Source organism: Numenius arquata, chromosome 17 (assembly GCF_964106895.1).
Source record: "Numenius arquata chromosome 17, bNumArq3.hap1.1, whole genome shotgun sequence".
In the NCBI taxonomy this organism is placed as follows: domain Eukaryota; kingdom Metazoa; phylum Chordata; class Aves; order Charadriiformes; family Scolopacidae; genus Numenius; species Numenius arquata.
In genome coordinates this window covers 6,691,078-6,703,964 of record NC_133592.1, presented here as the reverse complement: position 1 = coordinate 6,703,964, position 12,887 = coordinate 6,691,078, and the positions used below count along the sequence as shown (strand labels likewise).

Genomic DNA, 12,887 nt, shown 5'->3' with positions numbered 1-12,887 from the left:
CATATTTTGAAAGCAGGCACAGGAGACTGAGACGGGGTAGTGGGGTTCTTTTTAAAAAACGAGAAAAATTGATGCAAGTGGGAGCAAGTAAAATTATAGCTAAGTTCTAATTACAGACATTGCATAAACACCTATTCCTTTTGAAACTTGTGTAAGAGACGTGATTCAGCTGCTGCCTCAATGTGTTAACTTCTTTCAGTGGCTAAAATGTTTGTCTTGCACCTTCCATTGCACATTTTTATTATAGGACTAGCATTTTCCCTTCCTTATTTTGCAGAGGTATAATGATATAATGAGGTAACTTCTAGTAAATTGGGCTGGGATTCAGATTCTGACATGTCTGATAGTGGAGTCTTTCTCTAGTGTATTGAAGATGAAGGAAAAATTGTACCTTTCAGAGCAAAGGAAGGAAACGTGGTGCCTTTTTAGTAACTACCTTCAGCTTTGACTGTAACAAAGCATCTCCAGAAGAGAGTAATCTGTGTGAAGTGTCATCTTCAGAGCTTGAGCCCAAGATAAATACCATCTCGGATTTTCTAGGAATGCTATGCAAAAAGCAAGTCGTTTATTTAAGTAAGCACCATCCTACGTGCTTTCTCCATACTGGTTTTGGCAGCCTGACAGTCTTTTATTAAGTGCTAAAAATGTATTGGCCCATGATTTTTTAAAGTTGTGTTAAAATTTTAAGTGTGTCCTGTGCACTCCAGAGTGCCATGTATCATCCCCGCCCCCTTGAAAAAGGAAGAGATCTAGGTGCTTGAAACAACTGATACTTTAATATAAGTGAAGAATAGCAATGTCAGTTCAGTACAAGTTTGTAGTGCAAACAAAAGTTGTCCTTGGAAGAACAGTAAGTTTGTAAACTTAGTTTCTGTTGTCACACCAATGGTTTATTGTTCAAAGGAGAAAAAATGAAAAAAAAACAACAAAACCCAGTTAACAGAACTAGTGTGCCTTAGAGTTTATCAAACTGCATAAAACATACAAAAATATTTCTCTGAATGCATAGACTTACTGTTATTATTACAGTCAGATCATGATTAAAGTTTTAGTGTTATGACATTAACAGTTACTCTTTGTGGAAACTAGAGCAAATAAAGCTTTTTTTTTTTAAACCAGCTGCTCCTATAGCTGAATGCTCAGTAATTAGTGGAGGCAGTCTTTACACTGATTTCCTAAACAAAGGAATTGAAAAGAAATTAGATACTCTTAATTTTAAGCCATTGAAACACTACTGTGTTTCAAACAGTTATTGCACATAATCTGAACTAGCTTCCAAGCTGTGCTGAAAAAATAAATATATATTTGTTAAAATAAAAACTCATTTCCTGTCCTACAAGAGAAACAGAGAGTGGGAGCCAGAGTTGGGAAATTTTACTTCATCCTGTGTCACAGTCTTGAGCTTCCCAGGAGTTGAATCAGCCTTTGAAGTAGCCCAGCTCCAGGAGAGAGAGGGCCAGGACTGAGAAGGGGGAATTAGCAGAGTTCAGGTGATGAGATGGATAGAGAGCAAGTGGGAAAGGATGATAATTTTAAGCCTAGAGCAACTCGGTGAAATCCTGAGCCCAGAGCCAAGTATCTCTTCTGCTGGCAGAAGGGGTCTCTATATTCTATATGCAGTGCCTTTACTGACCGCGTCTGGAGGAGCCACGTTTGGGGGTAAAGGGGCTGTGCTGCGGGAGCTAAGGCAGGGTGGCAGCCACGCTGCTCCTACCAAAACATCCTGATTGTACTAGTTCTGGTCTGAATGTCAGCATTACAATCCCAATCAAAACCAACAATCAATCTTTAACAAAGCTTAATAAAGCAGAGACGGAAGGAAAATCAATACATTTTGGGGGCAGGAAGCAGCTCACATCCAGATAAAACAACTCTCCCTCACCCACCCCAGTACCCAATTAAAGGGTTTTGGTGCAAAGGTCATCATCATAGTTTTTGGTACAAAAGGGAAAAAAAAAAAAAGCTTCCTAAGGTATAACTTTGCAGACTACCATGTTAACAGGAAAAGCTTCAGGCTGTTAATATTCTAGCAATGCTGTGACTTAAATATTTTGTTCAGACTGAAAGGGAGTGACTTCAGGGTGTGTTTTAATGATGAATTTTGCCATTCATAAAATCCCAGATTAATGTTTTAATTTATGACTTGCTTAAATGCAAGTTAGTAGTCTGCAGCTTAAGGAGAGTCTGTTTGGGGTTCTCCCCTTCACCCCCCCAAAAAAAAAAAAAAAAAAAAATCAGTTGGAAGCGCCTGGAGGCATTCAGCCCTTTCAGTACTCACCTGGCTAAAACTTCAGACACTGTAAAAGTGACAGTAGACTTTGCAACATGTAAAGTTACAGGTTATTTATTTGCTAATGGTGTACGTTCTCAGTTTAGTATGAGTAATCAATGGTGTGCTCCTTATAGTTGTGATACCTCAAGAGTATACTGTTGTGCTTCTCCTGCTCCTCACGCAGCAGAAATTAATTAACCACACGGCCCGTAACTGGTTTGTGAAGGTGGGCTATAACCAAGTTACCTGACTTAACAGAACTGACTTCTGGTGCGAGTAATGCATAGTCTTCTCACACTGTTGGGGAAAATAAATCAATAAAACCATGGGCACAGATTTGTGATCCTCTCCTTATCTCCTGAACATTAGGGCTTTCTTTTGAAAGGACACTTTTAATTTGCTTTGTGACATAAAAGCTCCTTAATTAAGAGGGAGTCTTCCATAAGTTTTTGTGGAGGGATTAACTTAAAATATTCTCATATGGGAAAGAAACAAACATTTAACTGTGGACACTTAGTCCACTTACTTTCAACCCAGTGAAATTTTTCTCCTGTCACTTCAGAGCATTAAATATTTCTGTCCCCAGCAGGAAGACAACACATCTTGGTAAGTCTTCGTTAAGGAGCAAGAGATTAAAGACTTGCAAGTTTCACATTTTTAGGGAGCAACTGTTCATTTTATGCCAAGCATACTTTGACTTTTAACTTAATCAGGAAGTTTAAAAAAAAAAATACGCACAGAGACATACACAATTTCCTGAATGTCTTTTCCCCGACTCTTACTTGGTCAAAGAGTGGGAGTACTCGACATGCTTTTCATATCAGTAATTAAGTCTTTCCTGCCCTCTGTTGCCAAATACAGGCAATAAACTTCATTGGAAGCATGTGATTTTAGTAGACAAATGAGGTATCCCTTATCTCAATACAGTATCAAGTAAAAAAATAAAAGCAAAGGGGATATTAAATATAAAAGATAAACTATTAGTTAAAATAGTAACCCTAACAATAACTTAAGGTTTTATACACGCTTAATTCACTGCCTTCCCAAGGCAGCAGCATATAATTACCAGGTTTTCACGCTCTAGATGCATCTAGAAGAGTCAGTAAGTCAGTTTTGATGCTCTGCTGTTGTAGCACGGTCTCTCAGTCAGCGATGCAGCATTTCTGAAAGGAGAGCTGTCGCTTTTCACGAGAACTAACTCCAGCTCTTGGAAGTCCTGAAGTCTGGCAACATCCTTGTCCTTTTAAAGAACAGACACAACTATGCATTACTTCTAAACATAGATGGTTCTTACTATTTATAATAACAGACAAAGGAAGTAAAAACTAAAATTCCAGGGAGGTCATGCCCAATGATAAGAATAAACATAAAATAAAATAAAAATCCTCCCAGTAGACTCTCTTTCTTTCAAAGCATGTTTGGGTTTTTTTTCTCTCCTTGAACCATACTTTTTTTCTCTCCTTGAAACTCATTATGATGCGACTCTGCTTAACTAAGAGCCATGACCAAATGCCTTTCATACAGAGACCTCCAGAACAGGTATTTTTGGAACAGAAGAGCATGTCCGTTGGTTAATGGCATGTCTTTAAATTATTCACGTGCCAATTTGTGGGGTTTTTTCCCCTTAATATTTGTTCTTTTTAGGCAAGCAAACAGTGAAGCAGCACATGGCAATTACGTTAAAAGCACACTAATGCACTGTTTCTGATATATTTTTTTTAAAAGTCAAGCTGTAATAGTTCCATGTGCCTTAGGAGCTGAAATAACTCTGCCTGTTTTGACGAGTATTTTTCAGTAAGCTACAGTGAAGTTTTACGGGAAGACCAATATCCTTCCGAATTTGTGAGCTTAAGTCAGTTTTTGTTTTTTAACACAAAGCCATTCGCATTTTTCCAGTTGTTTTACAGAAATCTCTGATGTCCGCAAAGTGCAAAGTCAAATTAATCTCAGATATCAATTCTTACCGTTCTTACTAGTGTATTAGGTAGTTTTCTGATCTTCTCTACGTGTTCCGGATTAACGCCCAGTTCACAGCAACTCACTCTGAGCAGATCCTGGTAGGTCAGTTCTTGTCTGTCCAGCTCAATTTCAATGAAGTCATTGTCTCTCAGGTTCTGGACCCTCACCTTAAGCACAAGTTCTGATTGAAAAAAAAAATAAAATAAAAATAAAAAATTAAAAGACTTTTTACCTCAAAAAAAACCCCAAACCAACCCAAACCTAACAATAAAGTATTTACCATTATCTTTTAAATTAAGGTGTATAATACAATACCTGTTATAGGAACACTGTGCCGTAAACGGAAGCTTCCATTTGAACAGCAAGAAATAGACAGGGGAACTGTGTTCACAGCGTTAAAAATCTGACCCATCCAGTCACAAAGTCAAGCTGTTGCCAAACTACCTGAGATGCACTTGAAGCTATATAATACAGTGCAAAATTTGAATTTTTTTTGTTGCTTGGAGTGATCTTTCCATCAGTTTGCAAAGCATTACCGTGTTTGAAATAGAGTATAACAGTTATTTTACTCAGCAGAGCAGAAAAAATAAAGTTCTGGGTACTTTTGGCCAAAGAATCCAGCCTCTCTGCCTCTACTGCACATGAGTGTGGAAGTGGAATGATTCTTTTAACTTCCAGCTTTCACCCAGTACCAGAAACACGGAACGGGACAGAAGGATGGGAAATCACCCTTCATTACCTTGCATGTTATACGGGAAGGTTCCAGTAAAGAAAACGGGCTGAAAGGCTGGTGCGGGCCCGGTGGGTGAGTCGGTGTGGGGAGGTGCGGTGGGCGAGCAGAGCCCGGCGCTGTGGGTCCAGGCCGGCCGGCAAACGGGGCCGTTGGGGGCTCCGGCCTCGGCGCACGTTGGTGCCGCGAGAGCTGATGTTGGGGCGGGCGGCTCCGCTGCCGCCTCCAGCGCGGGGAAATCCTCTTTGCTGTTGCATGACGTGGGGGTGCATATGCTTTCAACCTGAGCTGCTGAGGAACAAGGACTGGTCTCGCGCTGGGAAGCAGAGGAGGTGGAAGCATTTTCGGTCTGGGATTCAGCCAAACTGCCTGGAATGCTGCTGTCCTCAGTGGAAACGCCAGGGAATGCCGGGTTGGCCAAGTAGTTTGCAACAATTGGCAAATTTAAATCCTTCACTCCTTGACATTCAGTTTCTTCCTCTATTAATGATGTTCAAAAACGAGGGGTAGGAGATGGAGAAAGAAAAAAAAACCCACCATGTTATTGGATAGATCTTTCTCATTTTGACTATAGTTAGGTTTTCCTCTTGTGTCTTAAAACTACATCATATTCTGAGGTAATCAAAGGATGATACTGATGTATCGTAAGCATGTAACACCTGGAAGGCTGCAAATTGAAAGAAAAATCTACAAGTGTCTACAATGTACTGTGGTTTTTAAAAGCAAATTTGGAAAAAAAAAAAAAAAAACCTTGTTGAAAGATAGGTCATTTCTGGCAGTGTTATTCAAAGGAACTGACTGACCAGTAGTTCTCAGTGAAATCTCATTTTGCAATGCTTTTAATAACACTGCTGTAAATAGTTTATTATGACTCATGCCAACAAATTAAACCAAGTATTTCCTCGGGTAAGAGCCTCTTTGATACAATACCCAAGCCAACTCTTCCCTTGCTTAAAAGTGCTGCAGTAAATGACGATTGCCCGACTTGAGGATTAGAGGAGACTAGTACTAATGTCAACGCAGTTCAGAAAGATCTGCTCAATAGCACTACTAGTGATACGCGTTTATTCCCCAGGAAACACATGAAAGCTTAACAGACAGAAAAATAAGGCAGCCCTGAACAGAGTTAATTCATGCATACTTGACGGTTTAGATGTTAAAAACGAAACTCAAGTCATTTGCCATGAACTGAGTCCAAGAGATGAGCACCTGGCCCAAAAGAAAACAAAAACTCATGCAAAGAACAGGGTTTTCCTTCAGTTCTGACTGTTGTAACCTCAGTCATGATTTAGCTACAACTTAACTGTTGCAGCTAAATCATGTTATAACAGCATATCACTGTAGAGAGCAATTTAAATGCAATTAGCAGAACATAGAACATTTAACATTTCCAAAGGGGAAGCACTTAAAAATTTTACTCTGGAGCACAGCACCTAGAAGCTGATGGAAAGGCACTGGTGGTGTTCAGGAGTGTCGCGCACAACCGACTAGGTTTGCTGTGCGTACGGAAAGCGTAAGGTGACAGAATTATGGAGCCAAAATGAATCATCCTGCAAATCACCGTGTAACAAAACGCTCAGAACTATCTACTGCTTAATGCGAGCCAGCAGGACCACTGCAGCAGCTCATTTCCCAAAGCGCACAGCTCTTCAGTCTCTTGATGGCACAGCTCAGAGTAACAGGCCTTCCTACCTGAAATTCCAAAGTCTATTTGCCCGAGCATGAATTACAGTTATAAATCAGAGCTATCTACTGGGATACAACAGCCCTGGCCAAAGTTTTGTCAATCTACTGCCTCAGATAAAAGCACTAAAAATGCTTTAGTCTTTAGACCAAGAACTCTGCATGACTTTTTGAAGACGGTACCTCCCAAAATCTTCCGGATGTCTGGTTTGGAAGTTAACTGCGCGGCCAGCTCTCCCTTGGCGGTGAGGATGTGCTTATCCGCCCCGGCGCCCAGCAGGCAAGAGACCACCTGCGCCTGGTTCCTCTTGCAGGCCCAGTGCAGGCAGGTCCTGTGGGAGGGAAGCAGAGGGTGGGCTGTGCTGTCAGCCCCCCAACCACCCTGCTCCTCGCCTGCCCACGTCCAGCAACAACAACCTGGAATAGTTTCCTTCGCTGCATCACTTTTTTTTTAAAGTTACGACTGTAAGTTCTGTGGGGTAAGACCCTCTTTTACTGTGCTAGAGGGTGAAGAGCTGCTGTCCCAGAGCCATGGGACACGTCCATGTGGACATGGACAACTTTAGAAGAGGTCCTTGAGCAAATGCAGTGACAGGTGGAGGGAGGGTGACATCCTTTTATTATGATCCTCTTTAGCGGTAAATCTCAAAGCCTTCTGAGATTAGCATTTCCTTTTTTGTCCATAGGAAAACTCAACAGAGGAGCTGCGTCCTCCAAGCAGCTCTGCCCTGGCGCCCACCCTCCCGTGGGGAGCCCCGGCCATGTCTGCCCAGACACCCCGCTCCAGGCAAGGGCAGCGCCGGCCTCCCCAGCCCTGCAGCCCCTCCGGGCCTGCCCCCCGGCACCGAGCCCGGCCCACCCGGGAGGAGGCCGGTACTTCCCCGCCGCCCCACGGTGGGGACCCGTCCCCGCCGCCCCCCCGGCCCGGCCGCCCCTCACCAGCCGTTGATCTCGTTGCGGGAGTTGATGTCCGCCCCCTGGCCCAGCAGCCGCCGCACCTCCTCCACGTCCCCCAGCGCCGCCGCCTCCCGCAGCCGCTCCTCCAGCTCCCGCGCCTCCGCCGCGCCGCTCATCGCCGCCGCGGGGACGGCGGACGACAGGCAGGGCCCACCCCCCCCCGCCTCGGCCGCTCGCCCGCCTCGGCCCGGCCGCCGCTGCAGCCCCACCCCGCCGCGGCGGGGCGGCCGGAGCCCGTCACGAGGGGACGGCGGGACGGGCGGCCTCCTCAGCGCCGCGCCGCCCGGCCCCCTCCGCTCCGCCGCGGCCCCGGCCCTTCGCTCCGGCCGGCGCCCTCGCGGCCGCCGCCATCTTGTGCCCGCGGCCGGGGCGGGGTGCGGGCCCCGTCCCGTCCCGGGGGCAAAGACCGAAGGGTTGGCCGGCCTGGAAGGGAAGGGATCCCCCGGCGCTGGCGTGAGGCAGGGGCCCAGAGAGGGTGAAAACACCGAAACTGAAGCGTTTCCTATGAAGGCCTTTTCCCACCCTCGCCTGCCTGAGCTCCAGGCAGAGTCCTGAGGGGAGATGGCTCTGGGGCAGAGGGAGAAGGCCGCCATTTTAAATCACCTGCCTGGCAAAACCACATCAAACTGGCTTTGCTGCTTCGGGGCGATTTTAACCAGCTGCGCTGCTGCCCGGCCCCTGCCATGGAGCCGTGAGGCTGCCATGGGCCGGGCGGGTACCCCGAGGCTGGGTTCAAGAACCATGGGCTGGGAGTGAAACTCGCCTGGGGTTTCCCCGGGCATCCCCAGTTGCCAGCCCCAAACCCCATTCCCAGCCCTGCTCCTCCGGCTCCTGCTCCTGATGAAATCACTGCAGCGTGTGTTGGGCAGCTCCTTTTAACTCAGTTTGGCATCAGTGTCTGCCACCAATGAGAAACTTGCACTAAGCTGGTGGTTTGTTTTTTTTTTTTATTGCATCTCTTATTGCTTGCTTTTCTAATTAGTGACATTATTTTTAACCTGTCATTTAATTTAGGACTCGGGGTACTGCCAATCATCTTCCATCTGATCAGCCAGGAGAGCCGGGGCTCACAGGCCGGACCTGTCTGCCCCATCCCTGCGAACCACCCTCGGGAGGGCAGGAGGGACACGCACAAACGGCCCCGCCATTGTTAGCTGACATGACAAAGGTTACACAGTGACTCGGTGGCATTTTTTTTTTTTTTTTAACACCAGATCACATACCGTTAATATCTCACGCAAGAGATGGCAACAAGCTGAAGCAAAAATTTTGCCCAGCTCCTACCAAAAGAGACGGCCAGCTCTATGGGAAACTGGTTGGAGAATGGTTTGCAAACAAGATTTATCCAGTGACAACTGCAAATTCGGACCTCGGGGACCTGGAGGACCAGCCTTCAGCTGGCTGCTGCTGTCACCTAGACCTTTTAATTTTCACTCGCTTCCTTTTTCAGTAAAAGCTGTCTTAAATGCTCACACTTTTTAACCCATGACCCCTTTTGTCTGCTTTCAGCATCTGTGGCATAAAGTTGTAAAGCAAAGACACGTCACCCAAAGATGGAGACATGACGATACGCTCTAGGAAGCAGCACGCTCTCTTGCACACCCCGAAAGCTTTAAATCCCAACTTACTAAACCTGGAAAAATCAAACAGCCTTTTCCAAAGTCATATGCGACCTCTCAGACGGCCTGGGAAGAGTGGGTCAGGAGATGAGCGCAGGAGAGGCCTGAAGATGGAAACACCAGCCCTGGTTCCACAGTAGCACTGCAGAGTACCACTAGATGTCATGGTGGAACAGCAAGAGGAGCCCAAAGCCCAGCTTTGCACTTCTTGCTCTAATTGTAAAACGCCTTTAAATTTGTCTTGGCACATCCATGGTGCCTCCATACGGCTTTGATCCTGCGGATTTGAAAGCTCCGCGCAGTGCAAAGGGACATTAGACCATGTTTCAACAACAAGCGCAGGGAAGCCCTGGGCAGCGAGCTGATTCCTTTAGGGTTTGGGGGCTTTTTTTTCTTTCTTTTTTGCTTTTATTTTTTTTTCCCTTTACTTGAGCTCTTCTCCCAAGGCCAATCCAGGGCTTTTAAGGACTCAAAGCCGGCAGGCGATGCACTGGGACAGTCTCTCTCACGCTCTCTGGGGATGAGTACCCTACTCTCTCCTGCCTGTGCCAAGCCCTGTTAAATGCAACTCGGGTTCACCATTGCTTGGTTACACAACGTACTTCTCCCCGGAGTCATAAGATTTCCTCCCTCAAGAAAGACTGTGTAGAAGAGGATTAGCAGTGAGTTCACTTGACTCAAAACTCCCTGCGGCCACCATGAGCCTTCCTGCCCCCTCCCCGTTTATCAGCACTGGAATTGTGCACACCAAACCCTGGGAAAAGCCAAGAACAGGCTCTTTCTCCGCTCCTTCCCTCCCCTTTCCCATATGGCAGCTGGGTTTGTGCCCGTGCCTGGTGAGCCCCCGCCGGTGCCTGTACCTGTGTGGGGCACACGTGCCCACGTCTCCCCACTGAGAGCAGCAGGGGCTGCGCGGGTCCGGATGCAGGGAAGGAAGGAGGCAGAGAGGCCGAGGGCTGGCCATCGCCTTTGGAAGCTGCTGGGAATCGCACCCGCGGCTGCGTGCCCATGGCTCGGCTGCCTGAAAGCCATCAGTCCCTTCGCCTCCCAAACGTGGCTGCTAAATGTCCTTGGCCTTCAGCAGGAACATGCTGAGCCACAGCAGGAGTGTTTGTGTGTGGAGCCCAGATCGGTGATATTTTTGGGGTTTTTTTGTGATTTACAGGTGCTCGGTGCTCCCTATGTCTTCACCACCTGAGGGGGAACCATATCCACCAGCCGTGGGCGCAGCCCCGACAGCCCTCGGGGATCGGTGGGGAACACTAGGACATGCCAGAGACAGCGCTTGGCTTGGACATCCTGCTGCTGCTCGGAGTAACCACAAGGGAGAGTTGGGCCATTCTTTGTCCTCAGAGCAAGTTTTCCAGATTTTATTGGTTTAGTTTTAATGTCTGTCTTTTTGCAAGCTTCTGACTGTGACTGAGCCTCTGGATTGGTTCTTTTCTCCTTTTTTGGAGAAACCATGGTCTATCTGTTTGATCTTTGCTTCTGGGTTTTTTTTTTTAAGGCTTTTTAAGTTTTTCTCGCCTTTTGTATTTCAGGTTTCATTCCCCAACTCCTTTAACCAAGTTCTTAGCCATTTAAAATTATTATTAAACGTCTTTTTAAAGGCTTAATTCCCAGTTACAGAGTGATACAGTTGTACAATTGTATTCGAAATACCCAGTCCCCACCCAGCCCACACAAATAACATTTCTGGCAATTTCAACCAACCCTGCACTTGTGTAAGGGTATTAGAAGTAAGATTTAGGGATAGCCAGAAACCTTAAACATAATACTTAATATGCACGCACACGCAGAGAGAGAGAGAGATTTAAAACCATTATGGCATTAAGGCTCAGGGAAATGGCAGGACTGGTGGAGAATTCAGATAGAATGAATTAAACGTCAAGCCCAATATTCACCTAGATTTAAATTAATGTGTGCTGCTTACTTTGGGCCTTTCACTGAGTGTTTGGATGTGGAGGAGATGGTCTCAGAAGGAGAAGTCAAAGTCACATGGGAGCAGCAGTTTCTATAATGTCATGCTGGCCCCATGGAAGTCCCCATGTGAGAGTTTGTAGGTGAACTAGCTTAAATTTTAAGCTCCACGTTCTCAAGTCTGAGCCTGCGTCACCCAATGCTTGCTTTGTGCCCATGGGAAGAAACATGCAGCGCAGGGACTGATTCATCTCATCCCGGGGCAGGTGCCTAAGAATAGCGCAGACAGATCATCCTCTGGAGATGCCTATTGTGTTCTACCTACTTCCAGAGGAGCCAAAGGTAACGAGCTTTCAACCCACTAATTTCCAGCTGTCTGGTGTCAGGAAGATGAGCACCTAAGGCAGGGTGGCGGGGGCCCTTCCTTCAGCTTCTCTATTCTTGACGAGATAAATAAATCCTTCCAACGAATTGCAAAGTTGCAGGGAACTCACTGATCACCTTTCTTTTGACCTTAAATCATGGCTTTTTTCACCAAATCGCTGAGCAGCAAGGCTGATTGATAGTGGTGCAGAGGGCTGGGATTTAGGACAGGTCTCAGCCACCTGGAGCATCCCCGAATCGCAGCGCAAACAGCTATCCCATGGACTGTTCAGCCCAGCCACGCATCCCGCAGGGGCTCGAGGGAAGCTGAGATTTCTCAGGCAGTGTGAGCACACACACGTGCACGCAGATGTACACACCTGCAGCACGGAGTGAAATTTGATGGGGATTTGGAAACTGGCATTGATATTTGGGGGGGATGCAGGGGAAGGATGAGCTCAGGCAGCCAACTCCCATTAGAAATCAGGCACGGTGCTCGACTCTTTTTTCTTCGTTTCTTAATTTAACATTGTACTTATTTGTAGGGCAAATAAATAACTTCTGAACAAACAAGTGAGAGAACTAGAACCTGAGGGGGGTGGTACATCAGCTCAGGGACTCGTGGTTAAGAAGTCCAATAGATTTTGATAACAACTGGAAATTGTTCAGTGGATTAGTGTCTAAAGCCAGTTTGGCTTTGACAAGCCTAAGCCGCAGTGCCGAGGATCCAAACTTCTCCCCTGAGGGCTGTTGCTTGTGTTGCGGGCGTGGGCAGGGTCCCCAGGTGTGAGAGTCCCCTCTGAGGTAAGAGATGTCCTAACCCAGAAACCCGAGCAGATGAGGGGCCACCTTTGCTTTTTCTCCAGATATCTGGCTGCATTCCTCTCTCTCTGTGTCTGCAGTCCCTCGCTTTGCTGTGCCAAGCCGTGAAACAGGCTTATCTTGGGGACACGGGGCTAATGGATATAGCTGCCCAACTCCTGCATAGGGCCCTGTCCCATCTAGGCGTTTGGAGCCAAAAGGCTTCTGTGGATCTTGTCCCAGGTCATCTCCCACAGGAGCCGACTCCTGTGGAACGTGCACATGCTGTTAAGATGATGGGGATGGTTCACCTGCATTCCTACAAAAGAAACTGTTTTGCTGAGACAAGGTCTACATTTGGTTCTGCAGGGCTTTCTTCTTTAGAAGAAGCTGGCCCCATGCAGGAGACCAGATCAAGGTGTCTAGATTCTCCTTAGGTTGTGTTTTGGCCATCAAGGAGAAAGCCACAGAGGCAAATCATCACCGGTTACATGTAGGGGCCATGCCCTGTGCACTCTTTATGGTCCTTAGACATGGCCAGTCGTTTAGAAACTCTCCATTGACTTGGATGGGCTTTCAACCG

The 12,887-nt window shown here is 46.6% G+C and overlaps 1 protein-coding gene across 2 annotated transcripts; it reads right to left on the bottom strand.

Moving 5' to 3' along the window:
* Positions 1-755: 755 nt before the first annotated feature.
* On the bottom strand, positions 756-7,726 carry LOC141472828 (ankyrin repeat domain-containing protein 40-like). 2 transcript variants are annotated; one of them, XM_074160080.1, is made up of 5 exons: positions 7,584-7,726; positions 6,828-6,976; positions 4,971-5,441; positions 4,237-4,412; positions 756-3,512 (listed from the first exon to the last, which is right to left on the bottom strand). In XM_074160080.1, the coding sequence occupies exons 1-5, from the start codon at positions 7,715-7,717 to the stop codon at positions 3,372-3,374; spliced, it is 1,071 nt and encodes a 356-aa protein (XP_074016181.1). In that variant the 5' UTR covers positions 7,718-7,726; the 3' UTR covers positions 756-3,371. The 2 variants fall into 2 exon arrangements, with proteins under 2 accessions (XP_074016181.1, XP_074016180.1); XM_074160079.1 differs by having other exon boundaries at positions 4,971-5,439; positions 6,823-6,976; positions 7,584-7,717.
* Between the last annotated feature and the right edge of the window lie 5,161 nt (positions 7,727-12,887).

Coding starts and splice junctions, on each gene's coding strand:
- LOC141472828 (XM_074160079.1), bottom strand. CDS start 7,717: ATGAGCGGCGCGGCGGAGGCGCGGGAGCTGGAGGAGCGGCTGCGGGAG. Junction 6,977..7,583: donor CGCAACGAGATCAACGGCTG/GTGAGGGGCGGC, acceptor TCCCTCCCACAG/GACCTGCCTGCACTGGGCCT. Junction 4,413..4,970: donor CTTCCCGTATAACATGCAAG/GTAATGAAGGGT, acceptor TTTTTCAATCAG/AACTTGTGCTTAAGGTGAGG.